General features: G+C 37.6%; 2 protein-coding genes across 9 annotated transcripts; one reads left to right on the top strand and one right to left on the bottom strand.

Moving 5' to 3' along the window:
* Positions 1–45: 45 nt before the first annotated feature.
* On the bottom strand, positions 46–11,761 carry LOC147542158 (protein FRIGIDA-ESSENTIAL 1-like). Of its 8 annotated transcripts, none has more exons than XR_015239722.1 (8): positions 11,165–11,761; positions 6,772–6,924; positions 6,426–6,666; positions 6,051–6,277; positions 5,532–5,974; positions 4,875–5,450; positions 4,685–4,778; positions 46–604 (listed from the first exon to the last, which is right to left on the bottom strand). XR_015239722.1 is itself a non-coding variant. In XM_086673221.1 (7 exons), the coding sequence occupies exons 1-7, from the start codon at positions 11,316–11,318 to the stop codon at positions 4,740–4,742; spliced, it is 1,833 nt and encodes a 610-aa protein (XP_086529347.1). In that variant the 5' UTR covers positions 11,319–11,761; the 3' UTR covers positions 4,071–4,739. The 8 variants fall into 8 exon arrangements, 4 of the variants coding, with proteins under 4 accessions (XP_086529347.1, XP_086529349.1, XP_086529346.1 ...); XR_015239724.1 differs by having other exon boundaries at positions 6,772–6,828; positions 11,165–11,662; XR_015239721.1 differs by having other exon boundaries at positions 4,875–5,974.
* Positions 11,762–14,860: 3,099 nt separating this feature from the next.
* Positions 14,861–25,834, top strand: LOC147542157 (serine/threonine-protein kinase sid1-like). Its single transcript, XM_086673364.1, has 21 exons — positions 14,861–15,305; positions 15,675–15,943; positions 18,211–18,267; positions 19,090–19,117; positions 19,199–19,321; positions 19,661–19,772; positions 19,897–19,934; positions 20,074–20,127; positions 21,128–21,196; positions 21,286–21,402; positions 21,523–21,591; positions 22,030–22,109; positions 22,216–22,341; positions 22,418–22,700; positions 22,813–22,896; positions 23,018–23,185; positions 23,270–23,364; positions 23,483–23,621; positions 25,034–25,161; positions 25,271–25,450; positions 25,550–25,834. The coding sequence occupies exons 2-21, from the start codon at positions 15,849–15,851 to the stop codon at positions 25,587–25,589; spliced, it is 2,085 nt and encodes a 694-aa protein (XP_086529490.1). The 5' UTR covers positions 14,861–15,305; positions 15,675–15,848; the 3' UTR covers positions 25,590–25,834.
* The last annotated feature ends 807 nt before the right edge of the window (positions 25,835–26,641 follow it).

The raw sequence follows: 26,641 nt of genomic DNA, 5'->3' as shown, positions 1-26,641 counted from the left end.
GCCGAACCCCCATAATAAAACAAACAAAGTGCAACAGTAAACTATATCCATAATACTGCTACTATATCGCTGCAACACAAGACGAGTTACAAAAGAAACCCTAATTAGTTCACTCTAACCAACAAAACAAGCCTCATAAGGCGGAAGTTAAGTCAAACTTGTATGTCAGAGTTACAACAACATACATTTAACGCAACTTACATCTATCATCATCTCTCCGGCCTCCTGTTGTACCAGGAGTTCATCATGGCGAACCCACCACATCTCCATATCCTCCTCAAGGTCCCAGTCAGCTGTGCTCCCAACTCTGAAATCAGCCACGAAATCTGAACGAGTCCGCAACGCGGCATCCGTCGCAGTCTAAAGAAACTCATCTTGAAAACCATCGACCCTCTGCACATGTAACTCCACCTCCTCGCTTTCCGCAACATATTTTCCTGAACTTCCTCTAGCTCTCTCTCTCTCTGGAACGCATCATGTCATCCTTCTCGCACATCAGGGTTGACTGGGTCTCATACTAGATCTACAACTGAGGGAACAACCTTGTCACTCGATCCACACACTCTACCAAATGCTGACGAACAGAAAGCTACACCACAGAAGCCTAAAAAACCAACAAACAACCATGAATGCACAAACATAACAAAAAGGATCTAAAATATAGGTATTAGGTACAATGGTGGTTTGGAGGTGTTGTGGTGGTGGTGGAAGTGCGGTGGTTGTAGCGCTGGAGGTGTGTGGTGGTGGTAGAGACGTGGTTATTATGGTAGTCGTGGTGGAGGCTTGGTGTAGTGGTGGCGTGGGGGGTGTGGTGGCGGTGGTGGTGGCGGAGATGTAGTGTTGCGGTGGTGGTGGTGGTGGGGGTTGTGCAGTGTTGCGGTGGAGGTGGTGGCGGAGATGTGTGGTGGTGGTGGAGACGTGGTGATTGTGGTAGTCGTGGTGGAGGCCTGATGTAGTGGTGGCGGGGTGGTGTGGTGGTGGTGTGGTGGTGGTGTGGTGGCAGAGGTGTAGTGTTGCGGTGGTGGTGGCAGTTGTGCAGTGTTAGTGGTGCAGTGTTGCAGTGGTGGTGGTGGTGGCGGAGATGGAGGTACGGTGTCGGTAGTGGAGGTGCAGTGGTGGTGGTGGTAGAAATTGTATTGTTGTGGAGTGAAGATTTTGAACTTCAAAAAGAATGTCAAAATTCTAACTTAAGTCAGAAGTATTACGCTGCCAAACTAACTTTTTTACTTAAAAAGGTAAAACAATTACTTATTTTTGTGTTACAAACAACACCTTATTTAAATTTTTTTTTTTCACATCAAACTATTAGTTTTCATTATTTCTTTGCATTTTTTTTTAACCCGTTCTGTATTTTTTCAAGTAAACATAAGCAATTGTTTGTCACAGACACAGCTCTTTATTTTTACCATGTTATTTATTTTAACATTTTTAGGAAACGCTTACTTCGAAGAAAAAAAAATCATGCATCATGTTTCACCTTTTTAAGTAAATACAAACGACAGTTTGCCACTGACACACAGCTGGTCTAAAAATAGAGTTTGCTACTGACACAGTAGCTTTACAAACGAGAAAGTCTGAAACCGTTCATATATCTTCAAAATCTAAATCTAAAGAAAAAACGAAACTTTAACATCTTCAAACATCTTAGTTTTTTCAATGACCAAAGAGGAAGAAAAAGGGAGTCAGGTTCGATTGATTCTCAATGATCTTCGTCTAAGAAAGAGAGAAAAGAAATGTAGTAAAGTAGGTTGGAAATAAGATGAAAGAAATAAGAAACCTTTAAGGTGAAGTTTTAAAGGCGTCCTCATTAGTGTTAAAGTCGCCTTCTTCCTTCATAAACTCCCCCTCATATTTGCCTTAGAGAAAGGCGCCTTTAAAACTGCTCACTTAAACTACCCTCCTATATAGATAGGGGTATTTTAGACATTACGAGAAAAGTTAAAGTCACCTTTTTCTTTTGAATATTGGCTACGATAGACATTACGAAGGCATTGATACATCAATACGACGTGATAAACGGGCCTAAAGCTGAACTAAAAGTCCAACTAAATTACTTTAATTATACCAAGTTCAATAGGATCCTGGATTTGCACTTCCACGAGATCAAACCTGAGATCTCCGTATTATGTAATAAACGCACTTCCAACTGGGGCACCAGTTCTAGACAGTTGAGGCCGCCCTTGTGTGTGGACGAATTTACTGGCCAAATGGCCATTTAGTCAAAGACCTCATTGCCGATAGTATTATTTCGGATTTGGTGGCCATATTGATAATTTAATACTCCCTCTATCCTAAATTAAGAGTCATGTATTCCTCTTCTCGTATCATATTGAATTTCTAGTTTTTCCAATTATACTCTTGTATTAGTGTTAGTATATAGTATATTTATTACCTAATAAAAACAATTCATATTTTGATAATCTTTTAGAGACAGATAAGAATAATTTGCGTTTATGGGAAGTAGTCTTATATATGTGTTACCTATTCTTTTGAAATCCAAAAGACTTGCTAAAATTAATATACGGCAAAATTAGAAAAGTAAATTTGTGAAAAAAATTACATTTTGAAAATGGAACTGTTAATTTGGGACGCAGTAGTTTTAACCACGGTACCAAATTACTTTGGATCAAACAACCCTTTGGCTAGACGCACCCCGATTTTGGGTGCACTAAGGCCAAATTTGCTACAAAATTCAATTCAAGATCCACCGAATTCAAAATACATAACTTCTTCTTTTCAATCATTGCCCTTAATTGATTTTAACCAAAAATCCAAATAAAACCCACCGAGATTATACATTTTTAGACTTGTTTAGTGACGATTTAGAGATAGAAAAATGGAGGCTTCCAAAATTATCTCTACTCCAGAGGCTTTATTAACCAGAGAATCAAACAGAGTGAAAAAAATAAGATTTTTGATTTTAGGGTTTAAGCAATCACGAACCGGAAGTGAAGAAGAAAAAGCAGAAGTGCTCACCCCCTTTGAAAACAACCAACTTTACTCAATTTGGTAACCAAATCAGCTCGAATCAATCGATTTTAAATCGAAAATATTGGAGTGTCTACTTTGAGACGGGACACCTTAAAAACATCCCTTCCTTTCTTTCTGAGGAGTAAAACTTCTTTTAGATTCCTATTTGAATCCCAAGAGTACCCACCCAAGTCTTATTTAAAGTTTCATATCTTCTAAGAGCGATCCAATGCAAGGCTTCAATTGAAAAACTCCAACTCCCCTTTTTGAGTTTTTTTTTAGAAAGGCCGATGTTTTGGGATATAAGAAAATTTTCTGGGACACAAAGTTTTGAGTGAAAACAAAAATTATTTGTTTCTTTCAAAGACTACTAACTTTTTATATTCTTTTTGTTTCTTCTTCTTCCATCTTCCATTCTCACCACCATCAACTGTGAGCCATTAACTCCGACGACCCTACAACACTAACTCTGTCTCTCTCTTCATCCCTTTCTCTTTTCTCTCTCTCCCTCTCTTTCTATTTTTTCATGTTTCGACGAAGGGGAGGCCCCTTCGCCGGAACCCTCGTCTGGTTTTTCAGAAGAGGTTGTCTAGTTTTACCTGATAAAGAAGAGACAAAGAAGTCGCTGCCCAACCCAGACCGGCAACTTTAAGGGTGTTTTTGGTTCATGTTTTTTGAAGTTTCCACCTTTTCCCCCAGAAATTATTCTTGTTTCCCCAAAACACCGACCTTTACAAAACTCTCTCCAAAGCAAAAATCAATTTAGGTCGTAAGGTGATGTGGCCTCAGTTAATTCTAAAATGTCGAAGTAACTTTTAAATTTTCGAGTGTTGCACTCGTGATGTATTTTGACTTGATGATCTCAGTAGTGGCATCTACAAAAGAGAATCTCAATTGAGACTTGACATTGCAACAACTAGAGTTTTTTTTACTAGTTTTGCATTGGAGATGCTCTAAGCTAAGGGACACTGAAGGAACATATAGTATAGCCATCTTGTCACTCTCTTTGCACAAAATGCATTTACCCAGTAATATGCCTCCTCTATTGTGTAGATTATCAACATTTGAGAACCATATTTAAACATGCTGAACACCAAGAATTGAAATCGTCAAGTAACTCACAGAGTTGAAATTAAGTGTAGTAATTCCTGAGTTTCTGCAGTTTACAAGTAACTCTGACAGCCAAAAAAACAGATACTTTCAGTGTCTTTTTACTTGGCAAGGGTTTTGGAAGAGAAAAGGAAGGCGAGAGGACGAAGAGTTTCTCATCAAAATAGAGAGAAGAAAAAAGAATAGAAGCAGCAACATGAGCAGAACAGCAGCAACAGCAGCAGCAAAGAAGCAGAAACAACACCTCGGTCGAACTCTCCTGACTTGAGAACGAACTTGACTCTCAGTTTAACTAAGGAAGCCTAGTGACGAGTCAACACTAAGTTAATTCAGAACATGGAAATAAGTAGAGAATTGAAAGTTGGAAAGTTACTCCAACTGCATTGATTTTTCTTATGCTGCCATTTTTCTTATGTTGCTGATTATCCATGGCTTCTCAACGCATCTCAACCTTCTTAACCAAGTTATATGTTATCCCATTATAAATATAGATAAACATTCATTTGTATCAACAGACATGCTTGAGTACCACCATTAAAAGAAAAAGATGATTTCGGAGCAAGAAAATATATCCAATGTATACCACAAGAAAGTCAGATCTGACCTTATGTTGCCTTATGAGATAGCCCCATCTAAACTTTTCTACTCGACTTGGTGTCCTAAGGCATCTGTACAGATCCATATTTAACAACATAACCCTGCAAATAAACAAGCAGTTGTCACATGCGAGAAAGTGAAGGTACTCCCAAGTAAAAGATAAATAAATTGGTTCTAAGATATCTCTAGATGTTCACCTCAACAAGCTTTGTGAGTTTAGTTTGGGATGAGGAAACATATTGATCGATAGATTCCTGACCACTTGGAATTTGATGGGATTGGAATGTGCTTAAGACCTTCTCAACTGCTCTCTTTACTATCAAGTTATGTACATCCTTACTTAGCTGGCCCTCTAGCCAATATGGCTTAACTAATTCTTTCACATAGTCTATCAGAGCAGCACGGAAAGCTTTCAGTGATTTATATTCCTTCTTATCTTTCAGCTCATTTACCCCAAGATTATGATCGGAACCCATTTCTTTGGCTTTTGAAGTACTTACGACATGACCAGGTCGCGAAGGCTTCTTTTCGTTGGGTATAGAACTCTTATTTTTTGTAGAAGTTCCTGCAGCTGAAGCGGAAGTTGTATCTGCAGCTATACCATGGATACTAGAGCTCTTCTCCGATATACCACTCGGGGGTTGTTCGTCTACAGCATCTGTATCTGCTGGAACTACACCACGAGTACTTGAGCTCTTCTCTGATTTATCACCTGCGGGCTGTTCGTCTACAGCAACACCATTAAGTTGTGACGCAGGTTGAATGACTGCCTCCTGACATACGGAAGATGGCAAGGACCTATCAGCTTCATTGGGCAACTCAATGCTATCAAGAAGAGGGTTATATAGGCTTACTGGAGATGAGTAAAAATTTGATGGAAGACGGAAAGATGGTCTAAAAGGAACAGATGGCTCCCAATTATATGCAGCAGCTTCTGCCATATGCCTCCCAAAGATACTGTTATCGTTAGTGAAAGGATGGTTGCCATAACTGCTTGATGACAAAACAGAGCCACTGGGCAGAAACCTATAATCAGGAATTGAGTTATTTTGTACTAACGGATATCCTCTCGAATATTCTTGGCTACGTAGATCAGGGTTCAAATTATTGTGCAGCGGAGGAACAAGAGAAAAGAGGTTATGTTCTGTAGACCCAGCAAAAGGCATTCTAGGACCATTTCCTGCTAAAAGAAACTGTCTATGCTCTTGAGAAGACTTCTGTTGCATTTGGTTTTCAACATGCTCCCCGAGAAAATTACTTTTTGAACAAATATGTGACCTTGAGGTTTGTCTCAAACCTGACATAAAATGAGGTAATTAGAAATTCTTATTGTGAAAACAGGGCATTCAACTCCACAAAAGATCTTGAAATACCTGCATCCACTTGTTCACCTTTCGAACTTTCAACAGACTCAACGTCACAGTTGGACAGTTCTTTATTGTCGCTAATACTATCTTTTTTATGGAGGAACCTACATGAACTCCCCTTGATGCACCAACCTTTAGCAAAAAAGTCACATATAACTGCAGATTTTTTACTTCGCTTGTCAAATTCAGCACCTGAGGATGGACTTCTAGGTCGTATCTGTGGAGTGGTTAAGCTGGAATTTAAGAGTTAGTAGCTACTCGTCCAAGTATTTAGAATGAAACAGTGGAGAACAAAGTTCACCTCCAGAAAACAAATTTGGATCAGTAGGAAGTGCTCCATTGAAACTAATAAATGTTTACAATTAAGTGAAATCACCATACCTTGGTGCCCTTAGCCTGATGTCCTCAGAACCTAGAACGATATTGGACACCTTATCACCAGAGTCTTTTCTTACAAAGGTGTCTGCAGCTACCTCTTTCTCATTAGATAAGGACTTATCTCTGTCCAGTGATTTACTGTTATTTGATTGAGCTGCATTACCACTAGGGTCTTCTCTTTTCTGTTTATCCACATTTTCACAAGCCCTAAGAGAAGCTCTCTTTTTTGCTTGGACTCCAAAACCTTCATAAGCAATAAAAGGGAACATGTTACCTTTTAGGAGATTTGAGACCTTTGTGCAGAATCTGAACCTTAGGAAACCAACATCTACAGCTAAAAGATCCATACCTTGGCTTGTCAGCACTGAATTCAAGAGTTCAGAGGAATGGTGTCCGTCGCCATTATCTAGTGTGCCACGAGTATCTGAAGTTAGAAACTGTGCTGATTTTTCTGGTTCAAGACCCTCGTCACGATCCTCAGACTTAATATTTTGATCAGAATCTACATTGAAGAATAGCAAGAAGTCGGTAACACGAAAGGGAAAACCAAGAGAAACTTCTCCATTAGCATATACCTAACTATTTATGTTATAGACACATGAAAGTTTCCCACTTCAAAGAAAAGAATCAAGGATGAGAGAGGACAAAACTAAATTGACGATTCTAGTTAGAATCTTACTGAAACTCCATGTCGCATCCACCTACTATTTGTACCGAAACCATGGGTATCCGCAACGTTACAAATCTCGCTTCACTGAACACTGTTGTTTTGTTGGTTGAAAGCCGAGTAGTTCCAAGAAATCCGACTGAAAGATACTGATTGATTCCAAACTTTACGTGAATTTATGGACCATACCAACAGACTGAGGACAATGATCTTTTTTTTTGAAGAACAGGACAATGATCTTGCTAACCAAGATCAGTGGGATTCTGGGGTATGAGATACCACAAGAGGTGATTATAACTATGAGATTAGTTCTTATTCCTCGTGGTCTTGAACTGGATACATTGGTCACAGACATAACGTCACCAAATACATGGATTCTTCAACTTGTTAGAGGAGTCGACCTGGATACATTGGTCACAGACATAGTGTCACCAAATACTCTACTACCCCCTTGCGTACCGCATACCGGATTGATGTACCATTTTTTGGGTACATCAGAGATTCAATACTCCAAATTTGGCCTACCGAAATCTGTGGCATTAGTTTACGCAAGTTTTTTTCTATAAAGTTAACTAGTTGAGTTGTTGCCTACAAGATTTTTATTAAATTACCGAAGAGGTATAGCGTACCATGCCACATACTTAAAGTTGTAGCGTACCTCGTAGCAGTACCTGCCCACGTACCTAAGTAATCCTGAGAGTTTTGTCCTTTCATATATTACAAATATACACATATATTACGATCGTAGCCAAGTTGGGATTGAATCCCTAACCCAACTGCAAAGATTGGTAATGGATAAAAACATCCACAATAAGCCGAAAGAAAATGTGAATGAACTTATACACACACACACACGCGCACACACACACACACACACACACACATATATATAGATATATATATATAGAAATTTTGAGGATCTTCTTGACTCCAACAGAAATTATGAACTTAACGGACTTTCAAGGTTTATCTGACCGATGATTTGCCTATTCCACGAATTACAAAATTTCAATTGATACATATACAGTAGTTTTCTGCTTTGAAATAAACACTCCAAAACACTAGAAAATAAACTGTGCTATATATATCAAGCCAAACCACAATGATTTCTGGTAATAACTACTGAAACCATAATGAATCGTCAACTCTTATGAGAAGGCAAAACATGTGTGGGCTCTAAAGTGTGCCTCAAGGCAGTGAGACACAATGATCACATTAATCCTCGAGGCTAAAACCTAAGGGGCTAAGGCCCTCAGGTGCAAAGTCCACACAAGTGATAAGCCTCTTCTATGAGGAGTATGCCTAAGGCCATAGACTAGGAACTGTTGAGAAGTGTGTCAAAGCTAACTTTCTATAGCAAGAAAAAAGTATATCAGTTATATATTGTTCTTACTACAAACTTGAATCCCCATACTAGAGTAACTAAACCTCGTATATCTTGATAGGCGGGAACGGATACCGGTCAACTTGTGGCATACATTCTTTGCTGAAACGTCTATTACCCAAAGAAGTGATAGTATATACTCATTTTTTTGATGAGTATGTGAATGCATCAACCACTCTACAGCAATCTGTTAGACAGTACCAAAAAGCCCTCAAGAATTGGTAAGAAAAAGAAGTGAAAGCAGATTATGAAACCATAAACACAACTCCAGTTCTTAAGACCTCATAACTATGGAGAAAAAAGCCGCTGATCTTTACACGAGAAAGTTACTTATGAAATTTCAGGAAGCGTTGATGGTTGTGAACCACTTGTGGTGGAATGTGGATTAATCAGTTCAGCATTAACTGGAATTGGTCATTGGTGAAGGTGCATTGAATGTGAAACATTAAACAACAATGGATTGGAATAACCAAAGGTTGTATTCTTTCGGTTAGAGTTTTCGTTGTTGCGAAATGAATTAAGAACGATAACATGGGTATTTTGCTGCTGAGTGAGGAGTGACATGTGCAATTTCTAGAAATGAGTTTATTCTATTCAAGAATATATGGACGAGGCTTTGCTAAAAAGTACAAAAGAATTGATAAGGGTAGATGGAAATGAGGTGTGCAGCTGTTGGAATGGCGTGTATGAGCCGTACTGGAGCCAGATCATAGCTTCATTATATATGTTTTTTAAATGGAGATACACCAATCCTTGGAAATCCACATTTTTTACCCGCCCTGCTCATCAATTTTGCTCAGAAACCTATGTCAGAAAACCAAGGAGGTGCAACTACGACAAGTTTCGCTTTCCTTAACACACTCATCGTGAACCAGCATATCCAGAATACAGAAATACAAATAATAAACTCATAACAAGTCCAGTATGCAATCTATGCCCAATAATACATCTCCAGATGGAAATCTTTAGCGAATGCCAACAACGACTGCATGTGAAGACTCCCATCTATACCATTTAATTTGAAATTGCATTCTCCAAGCGTTTTTCTAATTATATACAGAGCCGAAAGAGCAATAACTGTAACTTCTTTCGCTTTTTGTTAAAGGTCCACAAAAATCCATGTTAATGCCATATATGCTTGCTGGTGACTAATGTTAGATAACCTACCAGCAAATGCTAATTCTTTTCTGAAGTCGGATCTTCACTCTTATGATAGGCCAGTTATTGGACAAAAAATGCTGTTGGAGAATCTGTTGGTCGCTGAATGAATCCCAAGGTTGGAGACATTCCAGGAATAAAACACTAACCGATGATGCAGCAGAAACTTGATTCTTCTTATCATTAATGTATCTGATACTGATTATTCCCAAGTTAATGTGAGAGGCAAAAACAATTTCAGTTATCGCGAGATTTTTCTTCTTGAACCAGCGATAACGAGAAGAAATTTATCTTGAGCTGATTGTTTTCCAAACAAGAGTTTATTCCCTCTTTGGTCGAGTCATTGACACACTTTGAAAACTGGATTTTATACAATGATACAATTAACAATAATCAGCCTAAAAGCCAGATAAGTAACTCCTTATAAGAGACTCCTAATTTAACACATTGCCATCCACTTCTAGCATACTAGTCTTGATCACCATTTCAATCGCCAGATATAGTCTAATATTCATAGTGCAACTCTTCCCCGCCTACCATAATGTACTCGTAACACAGTGATCTTTATAGTTCATGTACTCAAACATTCACTAAAGAAAACAAGTAGATCTTATCAGAAGGTTTTCTGTATCCATCTTGTGAGTTGTTCTCTTCGATCACTTGTGATTTTGTAAACGCATGTCATAGCTGGAACTACCACCCAGATCGTAAGTATTTGGTGGAATTTTCAAAATGGTATTACGTTATAAATGAGTTCACATTCACTACCATATTGGAAGCAAATAAGACACAACGATATCTCCCTTCATTTAGTCGAGTAAAAACCAGAACGTGTCATTCAAACTTATAATTTGGCGCTAAAATAGAAAAAACGACACCGCGAACATGCATTTGCATGTTTACGTTTCTCGTGTATTAGATATTAGATGTCCTTTTATGCCCTTGTGATTTTCCAAGAAAATCTAATTAAAATGTTACCGAGCCGATCTCGCTGCCTTAGAAATTTGGGATTTTGAAGCTTTTGATATCCAATTTATAATCCGGTCCAGTAGAATTAGGTATTGATACCATTATCGAAATCACATTACCACCGAATAAGATCCTCCTTTTATACCCTTAATTGGCTAGACTATTCTTTCTTAGTTGTCAAAATATTATCACAGATATTCACAGTAACATGTATCAGCTAAGGTGAAAAAGGGAGAGATTTGAGTCAAGATGAACATGCAAATAAGAAAATTTTCAATCTGATTCCTAAAATAAATCAGCTCTAACATCTTAGCATGGACTATAACCTAATAATCTGAGAACCTAATAAAAAGATCCAAATAAAACATTTAAATTGTCAAATTGTATGATTAAACAGTTCTATTCGATCAATTATAAAATCTCAAAACCCTTCTAAATACTTTCTAAATAACGCAACCTATTTAACAACAGACATACTCACAAGAGATAAAAAGAACCAGAGAAAGAATGCTACACATTGATCATATAAAAAAAATTAATAGGAGACTGAACTAAAGAACTTACTGGTTTGATCATCCGCGGCACTTTTTCCATCATCGTCGCCGTCATCATCATCGTCGACCTTACCGTCATCGTTGTCCATATCGTCAGATTCTTGAAGTTCTTCAGGATCTTCTTCTTCTTCAATTTCGGAATTTGAATCCTTGTCGGAGGGCATATCGTCAGTTTAGGAGGGGGTGGACTAGTGGCGATGGCGTTAGAATGTGTTGGTCGCTACTCTCTCTCTCTCTCTCTCTCTCTCTCTCTCTTACACTTTCTCTCTCTAGGTCGCTAGAGAGACGCAATTTTATGTTGTACGTCCGGTTCCCCCAAACTATAGTAATGGCGACTGGCGAGAGTATAAAGGCGACGTAACAAAGCTATCGAACCAAGAAGGGATTAGCTTGGTTCGTGGAGACGACGAATTGAGCTGGAGCCGAACCCATTTGCCCAATTGAGTTGAAGACTTCCCTTGGCTACTATGATTTTAGGGGAAGTAGCCTATTGTCACCTAAGTTTGGGACCTTTCAAGTATCCATATATTTGATGGCTACTATGATTTTAGGGGAAGTAGCCTATTGTCACCTAAGTTTGGGACCTTTCAAGTATCCATATATTTGAGGTACCCGATTCTTTTCTTCTTCCCATAGTGCCGATTTCCGTTGATAGATCTTCATCGGAAGACATGGTGGCGTCTTAGACACACGTGACCAAGGTTTTAAAATACGGTTTTACGTCTTGAGGCGGTATGCTCACACGAGGCGAGACGGTGCCTCGAGGCACACCTCGAGGCGTAAAATACGAAAAAGAGAAATTGTTAACGACAATGATATAAACTATGTAAATACACATAATAACAAATTTTTCTACTACTTAAATAGTACAACATGACAGTAGGGTAGTGGCACTATAAAACTATAAAATATTCAAACTTGTTTCTTTACGAAGAGGGAAAAAAAGACAATGAAGTACAGAGGGTCGGTTGTTTTAATAAGAAGCAGAATAAGTAGAAGAAGAACATGAAGCACCTACAAAAGTATAGACAGAATATGTACTTGTAGTCTTGTAGGGAGAGAGACGGTATTTGTAGAGACTAGAGAGAGAAACACTTATAACTTACCATCAAATAGCAACTAGAGTAGAAAAAAGAGACAAAAGCTGATCAAAGAAGTAAAGAGACTCACCTGTACCAGCAACCAGCAGAAAAAGTAGAAGAAGAAATAAAATATGATAAAAAAAAGTAGAGAGAGAGGGACTGACTTTAGTAGCAGCAATCAAAAGAATAAAGTAGAGAGAGTCGGTCAAACTGGTAAACCTAATTAGAATATGGAAGGTTGTTTTACTGTTTTGCCTATTTTTGATTTTATTAAATTACAAATTCGTCTTTCAACCAAAAAAGTTTCTGTCTTTTTTTTCTGACCTAGGGAAAACGTACGCCTCGAGGCCTCGAGGCATACGCCGTCCCCGTTTTTTAAAACCTTGCACGTGACTAAATGAATTATAGCTTGATTTGTTAAAAAAATGAAGTTTTTTTAATGTCAGATTCGTGTTTTAATGAATGTCTGAGGGTTGCTGAAGTGTTCGCCCGTCTTATAATGTCAAAGTGATGATCTCGAAAAATAATTTTATAGGTATCTTCCTAGTAATCGGTCCTTTCAGTGTCACAGATGGACTTTCTTCACGCTCTTGGTGAACTCAAGTAGATGAAAAGCCCACAAAAGAAAAAAGATGAGGTACTCTAACGCATATGTTAATGGGATGTTTTTACAGTTTAAGGAAATAATTCAATGAGTGAGAGTGAAGAAGGTGGTCTTACATTCCTTTTTAGGAAAAACTTGATATGTTTACATAGGTTTTGGGGAGGTGTGCCGTTGCACGACTGAGATGATGAGGTGGTAAGGTATTGGTTCTGATGATGACTACGTGAGTATGCTTATTTGGAAGATAATATTTATTGAGTGTGTATCTTCTGACACTAAGATTTTTCATGCACATAACGACTTGTGTGTGAAAAGCAGATCTTTGGCTCTATCTGACCTTCCATGTCATTGTTGTTCTCTTCCGACAGATCTGAGCTTGAATGATCGAGTCTTCTCTAGCTGAACTCTCTCCACTATAGATCTTCAACTAGAGCAGGGTTCAGGGTGTGAAGCTAACTCAAATCCATCTTCCTTCTTGCCAGAAGGCAGAGTGGGGCTCAGTGTGTTGAGCTGACCTCTGCAGACCCCGCTCCACTGTTCAGAGACCAAAAGTAGAGCTCTTACCAAACTTGACACTGATGTACCTTTTATTTGCCTCTAAGTCAAGCGTCAGACTTAAGGAGTCGAGAATACTCGTGCCGACCTTCCAAATCAGGCTCGAGTGGCAGAGTTTTGTCAGATCCACCTCCCTAGGGGTACTCGTGCCGTTAGTGTAGGCGATGTGTTTACCAGGATGCAAAAGTTTTACCCTTCTGATCAGAGGTACATCTGATCGTAAACTGTTCGAATGTTGAGTAAGTAGTGTTAACTCTTGAATACTTTCTCTCTGAAAAATCTAATATTATAAAGCTATATTTTAGTATGTTTTTTGTTTTTATTTATATTTTAGGAATAGTCATAGTTTTGAGCTCGTGCCTATTGACGGGAAAATCACAATGACTATTGGAGGAAACAACCACAATGATTGTTGGCCCGCGGAATCATCATCGCCCGTTATATTACGACCTACGTTATCACCAGGGAAAGAATGACAGTACTTGTTGTAATCTCGTTTGTCGGATTAGTCAATCCATAAACAAAAAAAGCCCAACGACACGAACACAATGGTGGGTTTTTTGGGTAATTTTAGTGAGTGGAGTCCACTCAAATAAGCATAAAATGTTCTTAGTTGGGGATCGATTCCAACGCAATCAAGCAAGTTACTTGCGAAATTTCTTAACTTTAACACCTTTACTCTAACTCCTAGACCAAAAACTAATAAATGGCATAACTTGAAGAAAAATCTATAAATTTGAAGTACCAAAGGAATTACAAATCTACTCAATTGGATTGAACCACTCTCAGGTTTTCCCTGGAAAAGAGGATCAAATGAATAGATTTTAATGCAATGAATAAATTAGAGAGATAAATTGATGAAGATGAAACTTAAAAAAAATTGAGAGAGGAAAAAAAAAGTTACTTTTGGATTATCCCAGGGTTTTTTCTTTTTATCTCTAGATCTACAATCGATTTCACTTTTGCTTTGTAGAGAAATCGATGAGGTTAAACATAAAAAACGATCAATAGATTAAACCAAAACCAAACGAAACAAAATGTCAAACAAACTAGGAATCTTAAAAGCGAACAAACCAGGAATCGACCAATAAACTAAAGCTAAGTCGAAGATCTCAAATCGAAACCAAAATCGACCAAAAGATTTAATACACATTTCATGTTTGAAATCCAATTGAAATTGGTACAAAATATTAATCTAGATTATGTTTAAAGAAAAAGAAAAAAACGACGTAACTTTTTCTAGAGAAAAAGATATGTTTTACTTTATTTTGGAACGAACAAATACAAATTGTTGTGGCAACATTCCTACATCGGTGGCGAGACGGAGTGTGGTTCTCCTCTTAAGAAGATAAGCACCCTTTTAGGCCTTTAAAATTACCAAACTCAGGTGTGTCAAAGCGGAAAATATCACTAGCAGCTGAGAAGGCTGGTCCGCACCATCTTATAACACGATTTTTTTTTTTTTGTTAATGCAAAGATATGTCAAGATTACAAAGATGTGGGTTAAAGATTACACATAATGGTCTTGCCCGTTTTGGACCTATGAGTATTTGAGCCATCCAAACCCTAAAGATGTACCAACCTAAATCAGATGTTAATTAGATTCCCAAGGTGAAATCGGGTTCATCCCCATTTTCAGTCATGACCCAAATGACCTAAAAGACAAGTACCAAAAACTCATTCCTCAAATAGCAACAGTTTTTACAGAGAGAGGACAAAGACAACTGATATTTCCCCAAGTCTTATTTCTCTCTCTCTCTCTAAAAACATTATTCTTCACGATCCCTCAAATCAAATTATAGAAAAGGTGAAATCTTTGATGCTCAACTGTGAAACGAAGAGATCCATGGTTTCTTCTCTCACTACTTGACTCAATCTCTTCAAGTACAATTTTCAAATCTGGTTTGCTGGTAAGTTTTAACTTTCTATCATTTTCATAAAACGACCTAATAATCTTCTTATTAATCGTTTGAATCCCCAAATTTGATTTGTTGCGTGAATCCTGATTGATAAAGCTTGTGTGTGATTTTTCCCTAATTCCTTCATTTCAATTTCTTATTCGTTTTTATTTGGTAGGGCGTCATTTCAGTATCTGTTGAATCTACCAAATTTAAACAGTATTATTGAAAAGAAATCCTATTTAATTATCAGTAACACTTACATTACCAATTTTACGTTTCCTTTTTTAGTTTTTAGTATTTAGATTAGCCTATTAGATCTCAAACTATGTGAAAAAGAGCTGTTGATTTGAATACATTGTGTTATTGTTTCGTTTACAGCTACGAATACGATCTTTGGCATCTGAGCAAATGCCGATTCTTTATTGTTGTGATGATGAAGATGCCATGGAAGAAAATAGGACATTTGTAGAATTTGACCTGCATTTTTCATAGTCTACCCCAATTTCGTGTTATATTAGTTAAAGCAGCAAGGAGGGTATCATTTTGGACGAAATGGATGATGCTCAAGCAATTATTGATGCCACTGGTTCCAGATTTAATTCGCTCGAACTGATTGGCAAAGGGTCGTTTGGTGATGTTTATAAAGGGTAAGTAATAAATACTGATTTTTTGCAGAGTCATTTGGTGTTTATGCCTACTTGGTAGCGAGTACTTCATTAATTAGTTCAGAGTGTCGGAGCCAATTTCTTTTTTATCTCTTAGTCTGAAATACAAGGATAGATCACATTTAGTACATTTTTCCGGTTTGAGAGTTTATATCGTATTTATATTCACTTATATGGAGCTAGCTTGCAGTTTTATGGTCTGTCTCTAACTTCCAAATCTTCAGATTTAGAATGAATGCACTCCTCAACCTGTTTGCGTTGTTGTTGCTTTAGGGTTTCCTATTTCGATGTTGCATTTGTTGGGGTTACTTATTTACCATATACGAATGCAAGCAGCAAAGTTGCTTTTTGTGATTTTCTGTATGATATGGGATTCAGTAAAAAGAAGTGCATTTTTATTTGTTTTTATCAGCTAGCTATATATTTTTGTTCTTAGTTTTAATTTTTAGCAACCTGAAAATTCTAGAATACATTACAAACATGTATCTCCTCTGTTTTTTTAATAATTTGAAAAGACAATTTTACTAAAAATACCCCAAAGCAAATAACAGGAACAAGAGACCTAAAGCATTTCAAACTTGTTAGTTCTTTATATCAAGAAGCACACACATAAGTATTACTTTTGATTCCTGAAATGGTAGCTTCCAGTGAGTCCGTACTCCAATCTCCAAAAATCCTATTGTTGGTCATGTACATACTACGTAGGATCCAATTATGGTAAAGAAGGTAAAGTCTCACATTTTAGATTGAGATGCAAGTATTTTTCCACAATAGAAAATTATCCATCGAAGACTCAAACATCGTTCACTTGTAACTAAGCAAGGCCCTCAAAATGTCTCCATAATGCAGAAGGATTCTCGCATCGAAATAAAACGTGGTCCACTTTCTCCTCTGCTTGTCTACAAAGGGGTACCTTTTCACCGTAGTGAATCCCATCCTCTGAAGTTTGTCCTGCGTATGTAGCTTCGTGCGACATGCTTCCCATATAAGGACGTTCCCTTTTCAAATGTTGTTACACATTAATGAATTCATAGAGTCCTCTCTCGGGTCGTATAGTAGGACGTGACTTCTCTCCTCATTGTGGGTCCTAACTCTAACCACTCTAGGTTTGATTTCATTGATGCACTAGCTGCTCTAGACAGTAAATTATGAATTGCAGTTTTGCAATTGAAACTATCCTCAATCCAGAATCTCACACCACTCCCTTGACCACCCATGGACTTCATCTCCTTAATCATGTCTCCTGTCTACATAGGGATCTACCGACCTAGTACAAAGCTTTATAAGTTTTCGGCCACGGATAGATGTAGTGGTTTATAAGCCAACGTGTAATTTGTATTCCTCGGATAGTGCAAAGCTTTGTAAGTTTTCCTCAACGAATAAATGTAGTGTTTTATAAGTTTGTTATATTGTTCTTTAGGTAAATCAACACTTTCAGTAAAACATTTTCTTAACATTCATGAGATCATTAGATTGATATATTAGAAGAAAAATGATCTGGACAGTGCTTTATGCAGAAACCATAATCTGAATTTATTGAGTATATCTGGGGATTTATATTAACATATGCGTAATGCATGCCTAATAAGAAGACAACACATGTATCAACCACACCATCCACTAGCATGACATTGACACTTAGACTCCTTTTTTTATGCAGACTCATGTATATTTCCATTACTAAAAGAAAATCTAGTTCGGATCTGAACCATTTACTATCAATATAGACTGATTTTATCCCACGAGATGGAGTACAATTTGATAAAGTAATGATGATGCCACTTTAGTAGAACAATAGGAAACTGTTTTGTTAATAATATTATATGTCCTTGAGTTTCTTTAGCATCCTTGGAATTGCCCTTTGTGCCGTACATCCATAATAAAGTTGTTCCTCGTGCTTATGGGTATTAAGGTCCACCTTCACTGCTAGAAGTTGTTAACAACAGAATGCAAGTATTAAAGGACAACACGAAGGATGAAAATGACGGAAAAAATGAAGTAATACTTGACATTTACTGGAAAACACGACTTCCTGTAGAGCACAGTAGTTTCTTCTTTGGATATGTTATTATCATACCTCTTTCCTTCTTCTTTATCCTTTAGTAGCTAAATATGGAATCATTATATTGGTTGTAGGAGCATTCACTAACAAAGATGTATTTGGTTCATATTGTTGACACTTGACACTAGGTTGAATGGTTGATACAGTGATACATCGATTAACATCTCATGTTTTTCTTGCTTTACAGGTTCGATAAGGAGCTTAACAAAGATGTTGCCATTAAAGTTATTGATTTAGAAGAAGCGTGAGTGTAACTTGGATCTTTATCTTTTAAACATCTATATAACCCTTCAAGGGCCCAACCCAACAAAGAATTTCTGCCGAGGGGCCTGGTAAATAAAGGCCACTTAGTGGATGTGTTGACCTGGGTAATTAGTGAAACGAAATACTTGAGCCTATTAAGCCTTCTAATGGTTCATCAGTCCATTTAACCAATTAGTGCCAAACCTTGTATTCTGTATTTCCTATTTTAAAGTTTACTTTCTTAGCATGTTCAATAATTACCCAAAAGGCCAAAATATATATTTCCCGTTTCTTGTTACTCTAGGGCATTTATAGTAGGAGCAAAAGATACTAAAATTTGGCAGCTTTCTAGCTGTAAACTGTCCATGAAGCAGTTACAAATAGGTCCTGTCACGGAAAAAGATTCAGAAGGAGATTTCATGATTTAATCTCTAGTTGCAATGCTTTTTTGTTATATAATTTGGTCCTTCTACCGAGAGGAATGGATATTTGAAATTTGTGTGTTGAAAAAAAAATACTTCACTTATTTAAAGCGGAAAACGAACCGTTAGCATATGCATTTCGTGTTGTTATTCCAAAAGCTACCTATTTATGCTACAGTTTTTCTGTAGTCTTATCTTTTATGGCATTCGTAGTTTCTTACAGTTATAGAAATGTTTTTCATTACTGTAACTTGATCCTGCTTTAAAAATCCAAATTTGGGTTGTGACTTATCTATCATTCATTTTTCTGTTGGAGTTGTGTTGGTTATCATATTTCGAGCTTTATTTCATAATTTGTCTTAAATGGTTTCTGCTTGTTTGCTTCTTGTGGGATTCTGCAGAGAGGATGAAATTGAAGACATTCAGAAGGTATTTCTGTCATGTTCTAAACCCAACTAACTGGAAATACATTATGGGTAGTTTTGCTGATGTTAGTTACCTTTTCTACAGGAAATCTCAGTTTTATCCCAATGTCGATCTCCTTACATTACTGAGTATTATGGATCCTATCTGAACCAGACCAAACTGTGGATTGTAATGGAATACATGGCTGGTGGATCTGTTGCTGACATAGTAGGTTACTTTAGTTACTTGCTTTATGCACTCTGTAAAGTGTAACAAAATTTTAACTTAGTTTTCGTTAAGTAGGGTTGTTTGCAACACATTCGTATTATTGTTTATCTACCTTCTTTGTTCTAGTAATTCACCACGTATTGACAGTTAACACACATGAATCTGATTGTAAGTACAATTTAAGCCCTAAATCAGAGGAGTCTGCATAACAGACCTCATGTTTATGTATTGAAAGATTGTCCACAAGCAAAAGCAAGGACACCTTCGTATTCTAGGCAGTTCTTCACTGCGTTTGTTTGATGGGTTCTGCAAATTGCTAACTTACATGCGCTCTTGCAGATTCAACCAGGTCAACCACTGGATGAGATGTCAATAGCTTGCATTTTACGTGACTTGCTTCATGCAATTGAGTATCTTCACAATGAAGGAAAAATTCACAGGGATATTAAAGGTCATAATCCATTAAATGCATTCTTCTTCAAGGCATTTAGTACTCAATTCCATAACCTGCAAGCCTGTACCTTTTCTTATAAAGTAATTTATAGCTGAGAATCGTGTGATAACTATTTTGGCAGCGGCAAACATCTTACTCTCGGAGAATGGGGATGTTAAGGTACGTAAGTCGTTCCTCTGTACTTTCAGTTAAAACCTCAAATATTGATCAAGACTAATTGAGAAATTTCTTTTATTATCAATTGCAATAAGTGTTCTCGTCAGGTGCATTTCACACTTATGTTTCTTATTTGCTGCAGGTCGCAGATTTTGGTGTTTCTGCTCAGTTAACAAGAACAATTTCTAGAAGAAAGGTCATGCTCCTTTACTTCTTTTACCCTGTTCCAGTACACATGCTTAATCTGATATTTATTGCTAGTCTGTCTTCTCACTTATAAGTTATTTTATTTATAAAGTTATTAAATAATTTAGCGACGTTCATAATGTTATGACTTATGATCATGTGTTGTTGGTTTTACGACTAAAACTCAATTGTCTATGGTGTTAACTTCTCTAATAAAAAAATTCTTTAAAAAGGTGTGGTCGTCATTATCTCAGAAATGTTCGATTGAGCATGCATTTTCTTGGTGGATTGTCAGTAGTTTGTGTTTTGCACTGTCCTTTTGGTTTTCTCAGTCCTCCTTAGCATTATACCATTTTATCTTACAGCTTCTAAATCCCTTTCTTGATATTAATGTTTGACTTGCCTGATCTCCCTAAGTTTTTTTTCCCTTTGACTTGTCTCAGAGCGTAAGCCGTGCAGGAATTTTTTTTTCTTGATTTAGTGAGATCTCTTCTCAAGATTTTGTTATTTGGTCAGAGTGTGTTCTGTGATTCAGTAAACCATAGCAGTTAAAGGAGAGTCACCATTAGTACGAGTCTTTGGAAACTCAGTCATCATTTTTTGCTGCTTGTTCTCTTCTAATGTTTTGACTATATCTAAATGTACTGGAACTTCTTACCTATCTTTCCTGACTTTCACTGATAAGGGCTACACGTCATATTTAAACAATATGTGTTCAATTACGTACAGTATCTTGTACTCCACAGGGGCAGTGTGACACTGATTTTGGGTCTTTTTTCTTTCAATTCATGTACTTGTTCAAGATCATCCTTTCGCAATCTCACATCCATATGGGTGGCTTACTAGATGACCATCAATTTTCTTGAAGTTATGCTTGTTTAAAAGCATGCTTGAAATTATAACCGTAACATGAGTTGCGTATGTATTATCTGTTATTACCTATGATGAGATTTTGAGTAGCTTATTTTTATATGCTCTGCAAATTGTTCTAATATGTCAACCTCTAGCAGACATTTGTGGGAACACCATTCTGGATGGCTCCAGAGGTTATTCAAAACCTAGATGGGTATAATGAAAAGGTAACCATTTTGGGGAATTCTTCTATTTTTCTTTTGCTTGCTGAACCATTAGTCCCTTGTTTCACAATTTCAGCTTTTGGTTGGCGCAGGCAGATATCTGGTCGCTCGGGATCACCGCAATTGAGATGGCGAAAGGAGAGCCTCCTCTTGCAGATCTACATCCAATGAGAGTCCTTTTTATCATACCTCGAGAAAACCCGCCTCAGGTTTACTTGTAATTGATGTTATTACTTGATAATTTGATGCAGAACATTGATATATTTGTTGCCAGATTGCATATATTTTCTTATGTTAAAGGATTTCTATTTTTTGTGTATGTTATGCAGTTGGAAGAGCATTTCTCTCGTCCTATGAAAGAATTTGTTTCCTTGTGTTTAAAAAAAGTGCCTGCTGAGGTATTCATTTGTATTCGTGAAGTTCCTTTCCTTATTTTGCTAAAAGTTCTTTATGTTACTCTCAAGGGTACTGTGCTGCTACATGCGGTGTTTAGTTCTTTATTCTAAAATTCCCCTTGGACGTTTTTTTTTATTCCTAAAGCATGGGGAACTCCACTGACCCTCCCCCGCCCCCTATTCTGTTCTCCCCTTTTATATTTCATATGGAACTTCAGAGTGGTAGGAAAAGTTCTTCCATATAATATTTATATTATGAAAAAGAAATAGATAAATAACCGATTTTTCAGCCGAATGTTAGGGAAGTCACTTCGTCAGTACAGATTGTATCTTTCCTTGCACATTCACGCACTTGATAAGATCTTTGTGTCCCGTTCATTCATTACTGGGCTAAATGTTTTGAAGTAATTCTAATCCTCTTGTTTCAATACTAAATTTTAGAGACCGAGTGCTAAGGAACTTTTAAAGCATCGGTTTATCAGGAATGCAAGGAAAAGTCCCAAGCTGTTAGAAAGAATAAGGTACAGAATATTGTTATTTTCCTCTTACAGCTGGTACTGTTGTACAGAATTTTCCTATACCGTAGAAGACAGGTGGTTTTATGTTTCTGTTCTTTATAATCTCCAGGGATCGCCCAAAATACCAGCTAAAGGAAGATGCAGAAACCCAAAGAAATGGTATTAGCCCTTTTGCAGAAGGAACTGACACTGTTAAAGTCAAAGATTTCAGAGATGGAGACACTGTTCGAGTCAGGTGCATTATGTTATTGTTTATCTATTACTGTCTGTGTTCTTGCAAATGTTTCTATTAACTTGTTCTTGTCTTCTAGTCAAGCAAAATCCATGAGAAACGCGAGCTGGGACTTCAGTATGGGTGGATCGGCAGGTACAGGAACTGTCCGAAGTGCTGTAAAACCACCACAAGCTGCTGGAATGAGAGAGAAGAAATCAGAAGTCCCAAATACTCCTCCCCCAAGAAAATATCTTGACAGAGGGAGCCAGTCATCAGTTGCATCTGGAACTGCCTTTCATGAATCATTACCAGAAGTTTCCCTTGGGAAAGATTCTAGATATCAAAATGACATTGACAAACAAGATAATTCCCTTGATAATGTAAGATTCACTTATCATACAAACATGTATATGAAGTTATAAACCATTTTGTTTGTTGATACGTTCTGTATGAGTTTACTTTCTGAGAGTGCTCGAAGTGTTCAATATACAGGACGAACTGAGTGGCTCCGGAACTGTTGTTGTACGAACTCCCAAAGGAGTGAAGACATCTGTATTTAGCGACCAGAGTAATTGGGTATGATTGTAACGTTCAGTTTTGAAATTATGGAAACAGGGATGCTTACGAATACTACCTTGTTTTGTGACAATTTTTCGTACTTTCATCTGGTGAGATTTGAAATGTGTTTTTTCTGCAGAGTGGCAACAGAAACTCTAATTTTGGGGATGCCTCATCGAGTGGTACTATTGTTCTTCGTGGCCAACCGGATGAATCCGATGCTCCTCGAACTCCAAAATCCAGACTGGGAATACAAGAAAAATCATCTAGTGCCTCAATTGAGGACAGTTCAACAAATCTTGCGGAGGTTGTTATTACTTTATTTTAGTATGGGATACATAGCATCCACTAGTTTATGTCGATTCATTTACGTGGTTTGCATCTTATGTAGGCAAAGGCAGCGATGCAAGCAGCATTAAGGAAAGGAAATGCTCGAGAAAAGTCTGCAAGCAAGTTCAACAAAGATGGACAGGAAAACAGAAACAGGTTTTGGTTACTCCTTGTTCATCAAATTGTTGCAAATTCCAGTCATTCTACATTTGTTTCTTAGAAAAGCCAGAGATATTAGTGGGAAACAAATCTGAATGAAAGTATACTGCCGCAGGAATCCACGTGAATACTTTGATGCACCAAAAGTACTTCCTAGATCTGGTCAAGCAAGTGGTGATGAAGACGGTGGAACTTTTGCTGGATCGCCATCGTCTCCTGCATTATCAAATTTGCTTATTCCTTCATTGAAAGAGGTGAATCCATTCACGTTCTTCTACATGAATTTTCAGTTTTAGTTAACGTCCGTCATTTTCTATATTAGTTCTTTTTCTTTTGCACATGATGGTATATGCCTTCTACTACAGGGACTGATGCATCTTCGCAGTTTTTTTGGACCACCTACATTGTCCCTCTGGTTAGATTGTTTTGTTTTTCCACAAAATGGCTGTCTGGTTGATTTTTTTTTTGTGGACCCGCTGTTAGAGAAGGTGCACATGGTCAACTTTAAACAATGGAACAAATTCAATAAGGAACCTTATCTATGTGTTTCCCTCCGTTTAGATTACACTGATGGGTCCCGACAGAAGTACACTTTCCGTACTGATGAAAGTTAACACTCTTATCACTGTCCTGGAACATTGACCCGTGAGGCATGATAAACACTTCAGACAGTTATCACCAATCTTTAGTGCCCCTTTTAGGGTTTACTCCAGTATGATATAATGAATCTAACTTCGGAACTGGAGTTGGATCACTGCTACCTGGGCGCGGCTTGCTCGGGTATATGGTATGGGTAATGATAAGCCGTGCACGTGTTGGACTTCATGTGATACCATGTTCGTTATGTATTGCACTAGCGGTACACCTACCCTGTATGCTAGTTTCTTCGTGGGAGATTTTAGACTCTTCCCTAGACACTGGATTTTATATGATGTATGACAATAAATAAACCCATGAAGAGTAAGAACTTACAATCTTAAAGATTGTAACTAATGAAGTAGAATTCCTGTAGTAAACCTTTTTTCTAGTTACTTTAAAGAACTTGACTTTTGAGAAAATTAAGGCTGAAGATCTCCGTACACCAAAATTTGGGTATTGGATCGCTCAAATACCCAAAGATAAGATTTGGGACTGGAACAATTGAATTCAAGGGGATGATGTAACAAATCATCTCAATACCGTATTACCAACTATGTTTTCCTTGATGTGTGAACCGCCCAGGTCCGCTTGTTTAGGTCCACATGGTACAAGGTTTTTCTTTGGCATTGGCCTGCCCTGGACCACCACAGGCTTCTCCACCTGGACAATCTAGAGAGCAAACCCACACTAAAGGCCTAGCCAATATGTAAGACGAGGTGTTATATTATAACCCAAGTCTTTCTAAGCAATGTGGGACTAAGTGCCTTCTACCTGAAACTTCCGTTCCTCATAAAGCGTAATAGAGTTTCCAATAACTCTGAGTTGCTACACTTGCAAGTTGTTACCCTTTGTCATACCATTTCCAAAATGGTCTCCTGAATCCTAGATTCCTATTACATGTTCAGAACTAGTATTTTTCAGAATATTTGACATATTCTTATCTCTCCTTTTACTCTTTTATGTTGTATTTCACATACAATCTTCATCTGCAAAGTTTCAGCACTGACTTGTCTTAAATTCTGTATAGGCTATCGGGGAAGAATCAGAAGGATCAGCAGCTGTACGTGCTGTTGTAAACTCACTGTTGGATCTGGAGCGTATGAACCCTGGTTCATGTGAATTGTTTGTTAGCAGGATGCTTAAGCAACTCGGAAGGTCCACAATTTCTTCTTTATTTCAGTTCAATTTAGTAGATAACAACTAAGTGGAACAAAATTTGCACTCTAAATTAGATTACTCACTCTAGTTGAGAAACCTTTTTCAGCTCAAAAGAATCGTCAATGGAGGAGCTTCAAGAATTGGCAACGACTATATTTTCAAAGAGCATTGAATCGGTACAGGGGGAAACTGGAAGTAGAAATAAAGAAACAGTGGAGAAAGATACTGCCCAAACTCCCGATATATCAGCAAATTTAAGTCCACTAGCAAGGTTCCTTATCACAAGGTTCGTTCTATTCAACTCGCTGTAGTCTTCTACTCGATATCTACTCCATTTTTTCATAAACCCAAGGTACTAAGAATTTGAACCTTCTAACTAATGCAGATGGCAGGGCCTAGTTTCCCGAGATCTCAATCCAGTTTAATAGGAATATCAATCCCAGTTGTCGGTTTTGGCACTTGTTTTCGTGTGATTTTTTTTCCCATGTAAATCGATTTATTTAGTAGTTGTACATAACGTTATCAAAAAATTCTTGTGTGGAATCTTTTAGCGATCTTTAACAGCACCATTGCTGCATAATTTGTGGGGGATTGTATCTGATTGTGTTTTTTTCTCCTTTGGGAAGGCTTAAAGCGTTTCCTGCTATATTGAGCAATTTGTACCAGAAAATATGTTCCTAAATTTTTTTCGGATTTCATTTGGTGTTACGCATTTCTGGAACTAGGAATCTGGGTCGAAGGCTTTCATGTTGCTCCTGGCCGAAGGCTTTCAGGCTACATTTTGATGCAGAAATCCACCCCGAACTATTTTGCTTATCCAAATTTGAGGCTAATACCATGGAAATGGAAGAGTTTCATAGAAATATCCATCAATCATTGACACCACCATTGGCTGCCATCACCATATCCCAGCCATCTCACCACCTCCATTTATGTTAACTTTATCACCTTGATCCATTGTAACCATCAAAATCGTTTCTCATATCTCCACCACCAAAATTTCTATAAAGACCACAACCTCTTCCACCATAGATACACCCTACATACCAATCTCCACAATATTACATGAACAATGAGTTTTATAATCTTCCATCACTATTTTGCAAATTCTCATTCACTTTTCTACAAAATGATGTTTTTAGTTGGCCACTGCTTTCGACAAATAAGAAAAAAGTTACGAAATTTAGGGTGAAAATTTTCAGGCAAGCTCTTGTTTCTTACAATCTTCGCCGATATTTCTTTTACACGTCTGCAAGGGCCGTTGGTAAACTTCCTTCTTCAGATATTTTCTCTCCTCTTTCAACCACCTCCGCTGACCTCCAGCATCTCTCTCTTATCTATCTCTCCCCCCTTTCTTCTCTCTCTCTCTCTCTTCCTCCCTCTCTTCAACTGTTTCCTAGAGGGGGACCTTCCCCTTCGCGGCAATATATAGTGGGAGAGAGAGTGGAGGGGAGGATAGTGAGGAAGGAGGAAAAAA

Source organism: Eschscholzia californica, unplaced genomic scaffold, assembly GCF_041429995.1.
Source record: "Eschscholzia californica isolate CP2 unplaced genomic scaffold, dmEscCali1.0.p SCAF_4, whole genome shotgun sequence".
In the NCBI taxonomy this organism is placed as follows: Eukaryota; Viridiplantae; Streptophyta; class Magnoliopsida; order Ranunculales; family Papaveraceae; genus Eschscholzia; species Eschscholzia californica.
The sequence above is the reverse complement of the archived record's forward strand: the minus strand, read 5'-3'. Positions and strand labels throughout refer to the sequence as shown.

What these genes read in the sequence shown, in the direction of transcription:
- LOC147542158 (XM_086673220.1), bottom strand. Translation starts at nt 11,318, where the DNA reads ATGCCCTCCGACAAGGATTCAAATTCCGAAATTGAAGAAGAAGAAGAT. An exon ending in ATCAGGCTAAGGGCACCAAG is followed by an intron (nt 6,278 to 6,425) that starts GTATGGTGATTT and finishes CTTAAATTCCAG; the next exon opens with CTTAACCACTCCACAGATAC. An exon ending in AGGTGAACAAGTGGATGCAG is followed by an intron (nt 5,975 to 6,050) that starts GTATTTCAAGAT and finishes ATTTTATGTCAG; the next exon opens with GTTTGAGACAAACCTCAAGG.
- LOC147542157 (XM_086673364.1), top strand. Translation starts at nt 15,849, where the DNA reads ATGGATGATGCTCAAGCAATTATTGATGCCACTGGTTCCAGATTTAAT. An exon ending in TTATTCCTTCATTGAAAGAG is followed by an intron (nt 23,622 to 25,033) that starts GTGAATCCATTC and finishes AATTCTGTATAG; the next exon opens with GCTATCGGGGAAGAATCAGA. An exon ending in ATGCTTAAGCAACTCGGAAG is followed by an intron (nt 25,162 to 25,270) that starts GTCCACAATTTC and finishes AACCTTTTTCAG; the next exon opens with CTCAAAAGAATCGTCAATGG.